This window comes from Salvia miltiorrhiza, chromosome 2 (assembly GCF_028751815.1).
Source record: "Salvia miltiorrhiza cultivar Shanhuang (shh) chromosome 2, IMPLAD_Smil_shh, whole genome shotgun sequence".
In the NCBI taxonomy this organism is placed as follows: domain Eukaryota; kingdom Viridiplantae; phylum Streptophyta; class Magnoliopsida; order Lamiales; family Lamiaceae; genus Salvia; species Salvia miltiorrhiza.
Window position 1 is genome coordinate 62535164 of NC_080388.1, and position 12973 is coordinate 62548136.

Sequence of the window (12973 nt, forward strand, 5' to 3'; positions counted from 1 at the left end):
AAATAGAAATAAATTAATCTAACATGATTTGTTAAACTCAACATAAAATTAAGATAATCTATAGAATTAGCAGAATCCACGGACTATTAAAGGTATGTTAAAAAATTTTAAAGTCTTAATCAGTTAATTGAATACACTCCTAAATTGAAAGTTATAGGGGTAAAATAGTACATATATTAATAATTTTAATATTTTATTAAATAATAGGGTATAAAGAGTAAAATGAGAGCTTTGAATTAAATCACCCTAAAGAAAATTGAAATTACAGATTTCCTAACGGGCCGAATTTAGGCCCATTGATTTCGGGTTGAGGCCCAAAAGGAAACAAAAAGCACCACGCTCTATAAATTCAGTTCAACAATTGATTTCCCGCCAAATTGCGCACATCCCTCTCCTTTTCACACACAGAGACAATCGCCGGAAGCAAAAATGCCGATCTCTTTCATCGCCGTTCAGTGCTTCGAGTGCTCCACCATGCAGGCAATCTCTCTCTCTCTCTCTCTCTCTCTCTCTCTCTCTCTCTCTCTCTCTCTCTCTCTCTCTCTCTCTCTCTCTCTCTCTCTCTCTGTGTTTGCGTGTCGCGTCTGAAGATGCAATTAACGATCTGTGGAAGCAGGTGAAGCAGCAGAAGAAGAGCAGCAACAAATGGAGCTGCGTGGTGTGCAATCAGAAACAATCCGTGCGGAAGGTGTTCGCCCAATCATTCATGGCCAAGGACGTCCGGAAATTCGTCCAGAATTTCAACATGTCTCGCCAATTATCCGACCAGCAGCACTCGCTCTCCAACGACGAGTCTCATATTATCGTGGATGCTCCAGAAAACAAAGATCAGAAGAGGAAAAGAAATGATTGGACGGAGTACATCGATAACGATGGTGATCAGGAGGAGTACTCGGCAAAATTCGAGCAAGGGATGAATTCCGCACAAGGTGTTGGTTAAATGCAATCTCTAGATTCTTAATTTTGCTATTTTGTGTGGTTAAATGCAAGTCTCTAGATTCTTGATTTTGCTATTTTGTGTGGTTTTTTATGTTTGATATGAAATGGAGGCTGTCGCTCGATTCGTGATTTTGGTGTTTTTTGTGGTGTATGATGTTTGAATTTAGCAGAGGATGATGGAATCGAGCCAATGGTTGTGACGGAGATGCCGAAGGCAACCTTCTCGAAGCCAAAAGTGAGCAACTATTCTTGCAGAGGGGGAAAGCTCTTGAAACCTTCGTTCCCAAACAGAAGGAACAGTTTCATGACACAAATTCGAGAGAAACCAGCGCATCGAAACATAGCAGCAGGCAAGGACACGGTTTCGAAGTGGAGTAGTTTCATAACTGCAGAAGACGGGGACGACGACTGTCGGAACTCAAAGAGAGAGGATGATCATCTCTTAGAGTTGTGGATGAATGATGAAAGAGTAGAGGAAGACATCCATCCTGATTTCCTCTGAAAATGCATTCATCATTCACATTCAACACGTTAAACATCCAACTAAAGCTCTCACGCTATTAGTACTCATCAGTTTGCTATTATTTGTTTATTTTAAACCATTTTTGGAGTTCAAATATATAGAAGATAAATTACCCTCAACAAGCCCTGGCCAAAAAAAACAAAATTGAATATCTATTCTAGAGAAGGGGATTAAGGCTTGTTAAGCTGCAGCAAAAAAATTGAGTTCCCTATATCTATTCTAGAGTGAATAAATAAAAAAAGACCTTTAACAAGGCCGAGGCAAAAAGGGGTGTGTTTTGGTGTTTTGCTTATTGATTTAAGACAAGGAGCCAAGTTGATCGCCGGAGCCCCCCGATGCTAAACGGAGCACATTCATCGCCTCGACGACCTTCTTTTTGAGAGCGTCCGGCGATTCTATCAGGTGAAGCACCTCAGTTTGGTCCATCTCCAGCAGCATGCCGGTGACTTTACCCGCGTGGATGCACTCAAGGCGCTCGACCAGAGGGTAGAGATGTTCGCCGAGCATCTGCAGGGTTTGGGATTTGTGAGAAGACGAAAAGGCAAGAAGCTAAGAGAGGAGATGGTGTTGGAAAGTGTACTAACCAAGCGCTGGTTTTCTGGTGAAGCGGAAGCCAAGGCTGAGGCAAGCGTTGATCGAGACAATGGCAGCGAGATCGGGACGTCTAGAGAAGCTCCTCCTGGCGCTGCAGATGATGCATCAAGTGGTAATGGCATGATTGGTCCCATTAGGCCTTGAGGAACCATCGATGGGTTGACACCGTTTCGGGCATTCGGCATGTATCTGCTGAAACCTTGACTTGAGTATATCTGAATCACAAGTGCACATGCACATCACATTAGGACCATCATGTAAGAGAGAGAGAGAGAGAGAGAGAGAGAGAGAGAGAGAGAGAGAGAGAGAGAGAGAAGGCAGTGGCACAGCAGACCTGTTGCTGTGGCTGTGGAGGATTTGCCCCTCTCCTGGGGCCTGGCCGCGGGCCAGGCTGAGTTTGCTGCTGGAGTTGAAATGGCAAGACGAAATTCGAAGGGACTCCCGGCTGTAGAGTGGGCAAGTGCTGCTGCTGGAATCCGTATCCGGGAGCCTGAGGAATGAGCCCGGGACCCACTTGACCAAAATAAACCTGCTGGTGAGCAAGCCTTGGCGAGCCAGAGTGGAATCCCGGCATAAGTGGAGACATGCTACCTGAGGAGCGCGTCTGAGCAAAATGTGCCTAAACAGAACAAAATGCAGCCGTTTCACGCTCACGTCAACTTACAGGAAGATGATCTTGATGCAAGATTATCATACCCGACCCAAACAAGTATGCATGTTATGCAAACGTATCGATGAAAGACACACATCAGTCGTGTCACAAAACGAGTACTCAAATTCTTAGCTTTATCATCTTGTGATATCAACATTATCTAAGCTTTCCAAAACAGTGCATTACCTGCAACCAAGCTTTCCTTTCATCTTTTCGTTGAGCCACTGCAACATATAAAGGTTTTCTCCCTATAATCTTCCCATTCATTTCATTCAACTGAAACAGCAAAGTGCACAAAACGAACTTCAAGAAAAGCTTTGAACTCAGAAACACGTGATCGAGGAATTATCTTACAGCTTTGGTGGCTTCTTCAGGACTGGAAAATGCCACAAAACCCGAACCCTTGCTCACTCCATTTGAATCACGCATGAGCTAACAGAGGCAAAATAATAACAACAAAGTATATTACTATCATGGAAACAATAATTTATCTCACAGAAGACTCAAAACACTATAGAAATTCAAGTACCTTGCACGATGTAATGGTTCCAAATTCTGAGAATAATTCCTTCAGCTTATCGTCATTCATGCTGTCATCAAGATTCTTCAAGTAAAGGTTGGCGCCCTTTAGTTTCTCGAACCTACTATTCCTCTCTTGTTCAAACTGGGATTTGAGCTCTGCCTCTCTATCAGCCTTCTTCTCAGCCCTCCCAACATACAACACCTTATCATCTAAGGAGGATCCGTTCAGATTATCAACTGCAGCAGCCGCAGAATCGGGGCTCTCAAAATTCACAAAGCCAAAGCATTTCGACTTCCCATTTCCATCCTTCATAATAACGGCGCTAGTGATGTTTCCAAACTTATCAAACATCTTCCTGAGGCTCTCATCCGAGGCACTTTCGGCCAAGTTTTTCACGTAGACGTTTGTGAATTTTGGCGATCCTTTCCCTCTGTTCCTTTCCTGTCGGCGAACAAAAGTGCCCACGTAGACTTTCTTGTCATTTAGCAACATGCCATTCAGCCGTTTGATGGCGTTTTGCGCAGCTTCCTCCTTATCAAACTGCACGAATCCATAGCCCTTTGAATGCTCATTGTGATCAACAGCTACCTTGCAAGAGAGCACGGTTCCGAAGGCAGAGAAGGTGTCATACAGAGCCTTTGTGTCGATTGCTTGATCCAAATTCTTGATGAACAGGTTAGCATATCCACTTTTCCGGAGGCTAGGGTCTCTGTGAGAGAACATAATCCTAATAGGCTTTCCATTGACATAAGTGAAATTCAAAGCATCTCTCGCATTAGAAGCTGCAATGTTGAAATTAAACATACCATTAATTGCCATCAATTGTCAATGCTGCACATTATCACAATTTAAGCTATGAAACAAATGACTATATTTGAAACAAGAATTTTGTCTCTCACTAAGCTAAGTGGGAATTTTTCACATCTTCGCATCGTGAAATTCAAAGCATCTCTTGCATTAGAAGCTGCAATATTGAAATTAAACATACCATTAATTGCCATAAATTGTCAATGCTGCACATTATCACAATTTTAAACTATGAAACAAAAACTATTTCAAACAGGAAGGAAGCTAAGTCGAAATTAAAATCTATTTCAAAACATAGAGAGAGAGAGAGAAATCAGATATTTAAAACGCAATACGCACACAATTCAGATTGCGAATCAGAATAACAAAATCAGACCATCATCATTTACTTCAATAAAAAAACATGGTAATTAATTTCACATGCATGGTAGCAAATATAGCTAAAAAAATAACGATCAAATGCGATCACCGTCAATTGGAGTGTTGAAATTGACATAGGCGTATCCGAGCGAGGAGCGGCGCGTCAGATCCCTGCAAATCCTGACGGAGGCGACCGGCGCCACCTGACTGAACAGATCGTAGAGCTTGCTCTCGTCCACCGCCGCGTCCAGATCGCCGACGTAGAGCGACGAGTTAGGGAACAATGCGCCTGGAACCGCTCCGGGGATCACCGCCGGAGCAGCCGCCATCACAGCCGGCTGCGCCTGCATCACCGGTGGCGGAATCGCCGTCGCCGCCATGCCGAAACCTAACTCTAATCGAGAATTACGATGTAGGAATCACATACATTCGAATCCTGTACGTATAGATTAATTTAATCCCCTTCTCTCTTCTCTCTCTAAAAAAACCAAAATTTCAAGGAGAAGAAAGTATGTTGCTGTTGGTGTTTTTATACGGTTGAGGTGTACGGGATCCTCTGCGGGAGTCTGTTTTTAGTTGCTGTGCTGGAAAGTGTTGTACGTTAGGGCCGGAGATGTGAAGGTACAACTGTTGAGTTGGGCGTTGGAAGTAGTAGAGGATTACTACTGTTGGGATACGATGATTGTAGCGAACTGGTTCAAAGCAAGAAAGCGACGTTTTTGAAGCGGCACGTGTGGGGGGAGTGATGACGTGGCATTCTGTTGCATTTTATTCTTTGTTGGGACGCACGTGCGACTGCTTTTCGTTTTTTATTGGACGAACTCTTTTTCACACCGTGTTATATTACTCAGTAGTCAGTATGCAATTTATTACTACTAAGACCTTCCAAGCCACATTAGGCTCCGTATTTGTGAATTGTGATGATGGATTTTAAAAATTATTACTACTAAATTCCTCCAAGAAAAGAAAATAAGAAAATCTTAAATACCACTCTGTTCCATTATTCTTGATTATGACAATAAACTGGATAACTATGCGGCCCAAAACGAAAAATAAATAAATATGCGGCCCAAAAGGAACCGGTGATAGCCTGATAATGATTCATCCACCTGGTAATGGGCCAAATTATGTTTGTATAACTCTGCACTAAACTACAATATTCCCAAAATTTACTTATTTTTCCTTAGGTAGTAGTATCATTTTATAATCCAATATTTAAGCTTTTTAATGTTGTTAACAATTTTTTTTTGAGGAAAAAATGAAATTAGATTAAGTTTCAATGAATCAAATTCAGGGAAGTCCGGCTTCCAAATCATTCCATGTTAAAAAATGACTAGAAACATCATCATTTTGGAAGTGCTGATTGACTAAAATTAAATGATATGGTAGAATTAAGCAATGTGAAATTTACTTTCGCTGGAGTTCAATTTCCGCACAGTTGTTAAAAAGTTTAAACGTTGGCTAATACATTGTATTAGCTAATTTAGTACAGATCAATCTAGTGTTTGATATTATTTAGTAATAATGCGGATGACCCGGTTTAATCCCACAACCCAGTATTATTAATCCAGATTTCTTAGGATTAATAATACCACCTCCCCCCTAGGATTAACTTAAACCAAGATATTCTGTATTTAGCCAAGATAGCAAATACCAACTCAGTATTAATAATTTGTCATTATCCACGCTAAACATTCTGGTTACAAATTATCCTACATAATCCTTTATTGAAAACCAAACAAGCCCTAACTGTATTATCCTTTTCTCTCTCTCTTTCTTTTGAACATTAATTTTCCCTCTTTATTTGAATAAAGCAGTTCCAATACATAGAAAAGTGCAATGCTTTATGTTGCAAATCGCCTGAGAATCCATGCCATGAAGAATACTCCTATTATCTTTGACTGTAGTCAAAGCCATGTGAGAATTGAAAGATATATCATGGCTTGTTTCCCTTCTGTCCATACCTTCTTGTTATCATCCAGTTTTTTGTAATTTACTTCTTTATGTTACATTAAAATTATAGTAGAATTAAGTTCTTTTAAGAGGATTCCCTCAAAAAAAAAAAGTTCTTTTAAGAGGATACTACAATATAGTTGTTAAATAGTAATTAAGAATATTTCAATCATATAGTAGTTCGCATAAACTCCTATATGATTGCTTGGGCGGATGTATTGTACATGCGAATGCATAGAAATAGAATTACTATTTCTCATAACAATTTTGATGTGCAAGTCAAGAGTCCATGGACCAACATAATGTTTTGGATGAATGTGAGCAAATGGGTCCTATCTAGAAAAAGGATCCACAATTTCTTAACAAAAAAGAAGTAGTGAGAAAAAGATTCTTTTGATTTAATTTCATTTCCAAGAGTCGAATTTCTTCTAAGCTACAATTTTAAAGTGTCTCCAAGACAGCCTCACCTAAACAATTTTCTTGAATCAAATGAAAAATATTCAAATTTTGCCACTGCAGATAGTATCTAACAATAAAGCGAAGAAACAAAGCTATACATGATGGAAATGTAAGCCAGTTTGAGAAATCTAATGTTTACTAAAACTGTACAGGAAAAAAAAGAACTAGTTTGCATAAGGCAGGTCCAAATCCAAGGATGAGAAATTCCCTCTAGAAAGAAAATCAATCACTAAATTCCCTAACACTAACAAATAAAAAGTCCCCAAAAACAAAAAAGATGAATTAGCTATGATTTGAGGACTGTTTCATCAAGGGCTGAGATGAAGTCTTCCCTGTTTCCTCCGGCTGGCTCTTCACCTCCATTAGAAGAGCCACCACCTCCTTCATCGTCGGCCTCTCAGCCGGCGACGAGTTCACGCAGAACATGGCGATCCCGAGCGTCTGCAGCATCTCCTGCACCATCTGGTCCGGCAGCCCTTGGAGCTTCAAGTCGAGCACCGACACTGCTGGCTCGAAGCTCCCCATCTTCTTCCTCACCCACTCCACTATGTGCAGCCCGTCGCCTACCTGAGGCTCGACTGCACTGCGCCCGCTCAGTATCTCAAGCAGCACCACCCCGTAGCTGTAGACGTCGCTCTTCTCCGTTATGTTCACCGTGTATCCATACTCTGCTTGACAAAATAAAAAAATGCATGCTTCATTAATAAATACCGCATTTTAAATTTTCCTAGAAACTATATATAGTGAACACCAAATGTCAAGCCATGTTTGCCAAAAACTCAATCACTCACCACAAATAAAAGGACTGTAGCATTGAACTAAGATACTTACATATGTACGTACTTCACTTCAATTTTTTTTAATTCTTCCAAGTGATGCAAACAAATGGACTCTAATACACAAGACATATATAGATATATATGTATAGGGACTTCAATTTTCCAAAAGAGCTGAGGCCACTGTCTGAATTGTCCAAAGGGTAAATCCAACAACACACATTGAACAATACATATGCAAGAAAGATATATAATCAAACATTGCAACCACAATAAGATATAAAGCACAAAAAAACTCAAGAAATGTTGGAAGCAAGCAAACTTGCCTGGTGCAATATACCCATAAGATCCAGCAACTCTTGACATAGCCTGGTGGTAAGTGGGCGAGCTCATGAGCTTGGCCAGCCCGAAATCCGCCAGGTACGCCTCGTGCTTGTTGTCCAACAGAATGTTGTTGCACTTGACGTCCCTGTGGAGGATAGCCGGGAGGCAATCGTGGTGGAGGTAGGCGAGCCCCTGGGCCGCCCCAACCGCGATCTTGTACCTTGTCTCCCAATCTAACTGCCTATTGTTCTGCAAGAGCTGCTGCAGGTTCCCATTAGGTATGTAGTTATACAACAAAAGCTTCACACTCCTATTAGAGCAGTATCCAAGCAGTTTCACTATATTCCTATGCCTAATGTGCCCAAGAATCTGTATCTCAGCAGCAAAGGAGTCATTGATAGTAACACTCTCCTCGTCTCTATTCCTCGTCTTCCACAGCTTCTTCACTGCAATCACCTCCCCATTAGGCATCTCCGCCTTGTAGACCACCCCGGAGCACCCCTTCCCAAGCACATTCTCCTCCCTCAGGCACCCCAGGATGCTCTGCACCGAGAAGTTGAGCTTCTGGAAGGGGATGAATGTCCATGGAAACGACAAGTCCTCCCCAGGGGCTCCCCCGGACAGGCCAGACTTGTGATCCATGAGGTACCTATTATGATTCCTCGCAACAATGATCCAGACTGCTACCACGGCCATCACGACAGACACCAGGACCACGGCCACCAGGGCTATGGTCCTAGCCGACCTCAACCCGCTCCCAACCCTAAACCGGGACGAGCAAGTCATCCCATCCACAGACTCACACAGATGGGGATTCTCCAGGAAAGAAGTCACAGTTAAGGTTTTGAAAAAGGGGGTGACCGGAACCGGCCCTGAGAAGTTATTGTGTGATACATTCAAGCTAGTGAGGCTAGTCAAGGTGCCCAACACCGTGATCCGACCAGAAAACATGTTACACGAAAGATCAAGCGACTGGAGCTGCCTCAACCCCGACATCGTCTCAGGAATCTCACCGCTGAATCTATTGCCACTCAAATCCAGACTAATGGTCAAGCTAGCCAAATATCCTACCACATCAGGGATCACACCGGACAAACTATTGGAGCTCAGATCAAGCAGAGTAATCCTCTGCAAATTCCTCAAGGAGCTAGGAATCTCCCCAGTCAACAGATTGTTATTCAAGATAAGCTTATTCAAGTAACTGAAATTGCCAAATGTGGAAGGAATCTCACCGCTGAAACTGTTGCTACTCAAATCAAGCTGCTCCAAATTAACGAGATTACCTAACTCAAACGGTATGGCGCCGGTTATACAGTTGTTATGCACATCCAAGAGCTCCAAAACGGTAGCATTCGCAATCTCAGGAGGCAGATTCCCCTCGAAACGATTCATGTAAAGATCGAGGAACACCAGATTCTGCAGCTGACCAATCTCTTTGGGAATCTCACCGGTGAGCTGATTCTCCCCGAGCCTCAGCCTGACGAGGGACTGGCACGCTGCGAGTGAGCGTGGCAGCGTGCCAGTGAGCGAGTTCCCGAGGAGCAGGAGCTTGTTGAGCTTCCTGAGGCCGAATATCTCGTCAGGAATGTTCCCCGTGAGTCTGTTCCTGGAAAGGTCGAGAGCGTAGAGCTCAGTGCAGTTCCCGAACTCCGGGGGAATGGTGCCGGACACAGAATTCCCCCACAGGAAAAAGCTCTGCAGATACTTGAGTTGACCAATCTGGCTGGGGATGAGCCCCGACAGCTGGTTCTTGTCCAGCTGCAGAGCGATGAGGCTGCTGCACTTGGACAGCTCCGGCGGGATGGGCCCCGCCAAAGCATTGTCCGACAGGTGCAGCTGCTCCAGGACTTTTAAGAGTCCCAGCTCTCCGGGGATCTCCCCGGAGAGCTGGTTGGCGGAGACGTCGAGCACGACTAACGACGTGCAGTTGGCGAGGCTGGTGGGGATGGCGCCGGATAGAGAATTTCCCCATAATAGCATGCTGGTGAGCTTCTGTAAGCGGCCCAGCTCGGCTGGGATGGGGCCGGAGAGCTTGTTCATGTGGAGGTAGAGGTTCCGGAGCTCGGATAATGAGCCGAGCTCCGGCGGGATGGCGCCAGAGACCTCGGTGTCGTATAATGCCAGGGTTTGGAGGCTGACGAGGTTGCCGAGTGAGGGCGGGATGGCGCCGGTGAGGGCGGTGGCGGCGGCGCCGAAGGTGGTGAGGTTTGTGAGGAGCCCTAATTGGGAGGGGATTTCCCCGGTGAGGAAAGGGTTCCCGCCGATTCTGAGCTGCTGGAGGGAAAGTAGCGAGCCGAGCTGAACTGGGATTGAGCCGTTGAGGAGGTTGTCTTGCAGGCAGAGGACTTGGAGGGCGGAGAGGTTGGCGAGCGGCGGCGGGATTGCGCCGGTGAGCTTGTTGGAGTTGAGGTAGAGGAATTGGAGGGAGGTGAGGGCGGCGAAGGAGGGGGGGATGGGGCCGGAGAGGGAGTTGGAGGAGAGGTCGAGGAGGCGGAGGTGGGAGAGGGAGGAGAAGGAGGGGGGGATGGGGCCGGAGATGTTGGTGGTGGAGAGGTTGAGGAGAGAGAGGGAGGAGAGGGAGGAGAGGGAAGGGGGGAGGGAGGAGAGGTTGAGGAAGGTGTTTGGGATGGAGAGGGAGATGACTCTTTGTTGAGGGGAGCATGTGATGCCTTGCCATGAACATGGGGTTGGGGTTGTGGGGTTCCATGTGGAGAGGATGGGGGAGGAGTTTTTGTAGTAGGGGTCGGCGCCGGAGAGGAGGGAGAGGAGGGCTTCGCCGTCGGGGGAGAGAGACTGGGTTAAGTGGACAAGGAGAGAGAGGATGAGGAGGGAAGGTAGTGATGCCCTAGTCTCCATTTTTTATGATTCTTGATTCTCAATTAGCTCAAGAATGGCGCCGGCGGACGGCGGTGGTGGTAATGGTGGAAGTCCACTCTAGGGAGACAACATGCATGTGAGATGAAGATCTTGCATGTGATATCAAAGAAAAATGTTTGTGTTTGATGAGGGTTTTGGTTTTCTTTCTCTTTTTCTTCTTCTTCCTCCGCCGTGTGCGGCGGCGGCGGTGGTGGTGGTGATGGGATTGTTGAAAGAAGGGGTGGCAATAAGTCAAGTGATATCAATAAAAACCTTAGTGTTTAGTTTGATGAGCTAGGTAATTTCCTTTTCTTCTCTTCTTCTTCTTCTTCTTCTAAATTTCTCTTCCGGAGCTAGCTCCGCCGTGTGCGGCGGAGGCGGTGGTGGGGATAAGTGAAGTTATAGAAGTGTTGAGGAGCTCATTGTTGGAGACCACTAATGGCGGCCATTTTTGGTTTTGTTGTGGAGGGATGTGGAGAGATTTGAGTTGTAAGTTCCTTTATCTTTGTGCAAATGAATTATTTTAATATTCCATTGAGTTTCTCAAGAGCAAATGATTTAATTTTAAAATAATGGTTTGAAGATTATTTTTTGTTTAATATGGAGAGATTAGGGTACAAATGATTATTAATGGCTCTTGCTTCATGGAGGCTGTTCGAATAGGTCGTTTTTTGAATTGTTGAATTCTCCTTTTTGCCCTTGAAAGGATCTCCTATTTCTTGAATTTTGATTGAATTATGTGATAGAAATATCAAAGGAAAGGTATGAATAATTATTTCTTTGTGATCGACGTAAAAGTAAGACTGTTTGTATATATAATACGATTAGTGATTCCTGGCTTCTCCTTAATCCGGGGTCCCGCGTGGCATGTCTAAGAATTCACAATTTTAAATTCCTGCAATTCTAGAGCCTCTAACTCAATTCTCTATTGCTGACGTGACAATATAATTCCACATCAATTGTTATTATTTTATACTATATAGTATTCATATGAACACTAATCCGAAAGAATAAAATAAAAGCAAAAGATCAAAACTTTCCAGTAAATCTTTTCATTTTATGAAAACAATCATTCTATATTTACAATAGTCAAGCGCATTCAATTTTTTACTAATATAATTCTTACCATGACTGAACGCGGTGGGGAGCGGTGGGGAGAGGAAGGTCAGAGAAAAGATGGGGTGCGGCGAATCGCGGCAAGGGAAAGAGAGAGAAGAGTCACTCTAGGCTCGATGAATCGCGGTGGGGAAGGAGGACGGCGCCGGAGGGCTGAGCTTCGGGCTGGGCTGGGCGGAGGACGGCGCGGCTGGATTCGCACAGAAAGCCAAGACGACGTCTGAATCGCCGGACGGTGGACCACATCTAAATCCTGCGTGGTGGCAAATAATTTTTTCAAATATACGTTTCATTAAGTCATATTAAGGGTGAAAGTCATCTTTAATTTATTTTTTCATTTTAGTTTGATGTGTAACGTAGACCTATATCATATTAACAGTTTTTTTAGTGAATAATTTCCATAATTTATAAATATATTAAGAAATAATTTTTACATTTTTTTTATATAAATTATAAAATCAAATGATATCCGTCGAAATTCGACGGGTTACACACTAGTTAAGTTAATACTTAAGTTTAGCATAGATCATATTGTGGCAAAACAAGGATGAGATCCACTGTCCCACAAACTTACGTGTGTCACTGTGTCTCATACTTATATTTATTATTTTAAAAGTATTTTTTATAAAAATAAAATTTATTATAATACTATGAATTATATTTAATTTTTATTTCAAAAAATTAATTTTTTTTAAAAGTATATACCATGACTTTGAATTCATCAACATATTATTAGCTAATAAAAATGAAATTTAATGATAAAAAATAATTATATACTCTAAATTGATGAAATAAATCCAAGTTAATAATCACAAAATTAAACTAAAGCATAAAAAATTGAAATTGAAGAAAATATATATAAAAAATTAAATAAAATTAAAAATAAGACACAAAGTATGATACAATGAATCTCATTTCGGCAAAACAGGGGACTATAAAAAGTAACTAGTGAAGAGAAAGGATTTTGGTCAAAAAAGTGATTGCTATTATTATTTCGATAAGTAAACAAAGAACTATAAAGACAATGTGATAGAATATTTGAACTGAAAATCTTAAATCTTAACATTATATTCGTAGCATTAACACACACT

General features: G+C 42.8%; 3 protein-coding genes across 3 annotated transcripts; 1 reads left to right on the forward strand and 2 right to left on the reverse strand.

Moving 5' to 3' along the window:
• The first annotated feature begins 259 nt into the window (after positions 1 to 259).
• On the forward strand, positions 260 to 1441 carry LOC131009858 (uncharacterized). The gene is made up of 3 exons (XM_057937263.1): positions 260 to 480; positions 617 to 929; positions 1110 to 1441. Exons 1-3 carry the CDS (start codon positions 430 to 432, stop codon positions 1439 to 1441), a joined length of 696 nt encoding a protein of 231 aa, XP_057793246.1. The 5' UTR covers positions 260 to 429.
• LOC131010957 (polyadenylate-binding protein 5-like) lies at positions 1231 to 4928 on the reverse strand. Its single transcript, XM_057938668.1, has 7 exons — positions 4508 to 4928; positions 3238 to 4013; positions 3063 to 3140; positions 2895 to 2984; positions 2391 to 2675; positions 2047 to 2271; positions 1231 to 1969 (listed from the first exon to the last, which is right to left on the reverse strand). Exons 1-7 carry the CDS (start codon positions 4776 to 4778, stop codon positions 1760 to 1762), a joined length of 1935 nt encoding a protein of 644 aa, XP_057794651.1. The 5' UTR covers positions 4779 to 4928; the 3' UTR covers positions 1231 to 1759.
• A 1981-nt stretch (positions 4929 to 6909) lies between these two features.
• On the reverse strand, positions 6910 to 11258 carry LOC131010958 (LRR receptor-like serine/threonine-protein kinase RGI5). The gene is made up of 2 exons (XM_057938669.1): positions 7913 to 11258; positions 6910 to 7478 (listed from the first exon to the last, which is right to left on the reverse strand). Exons 1-2 carry the CDS (start codon positions 10764 to 10766, stop codon positions 7093 to 7095), a joined length of 3240 nt encoding a protein of 1079 aa, XP_057794652.1. The 5' UTR covers positions 10767 to 11258; the 3' UTR covers positions 6910 to 7092.
• Between the last annotated feature and the right edge of the window lie 1715 nt (positions 11259 to 12973).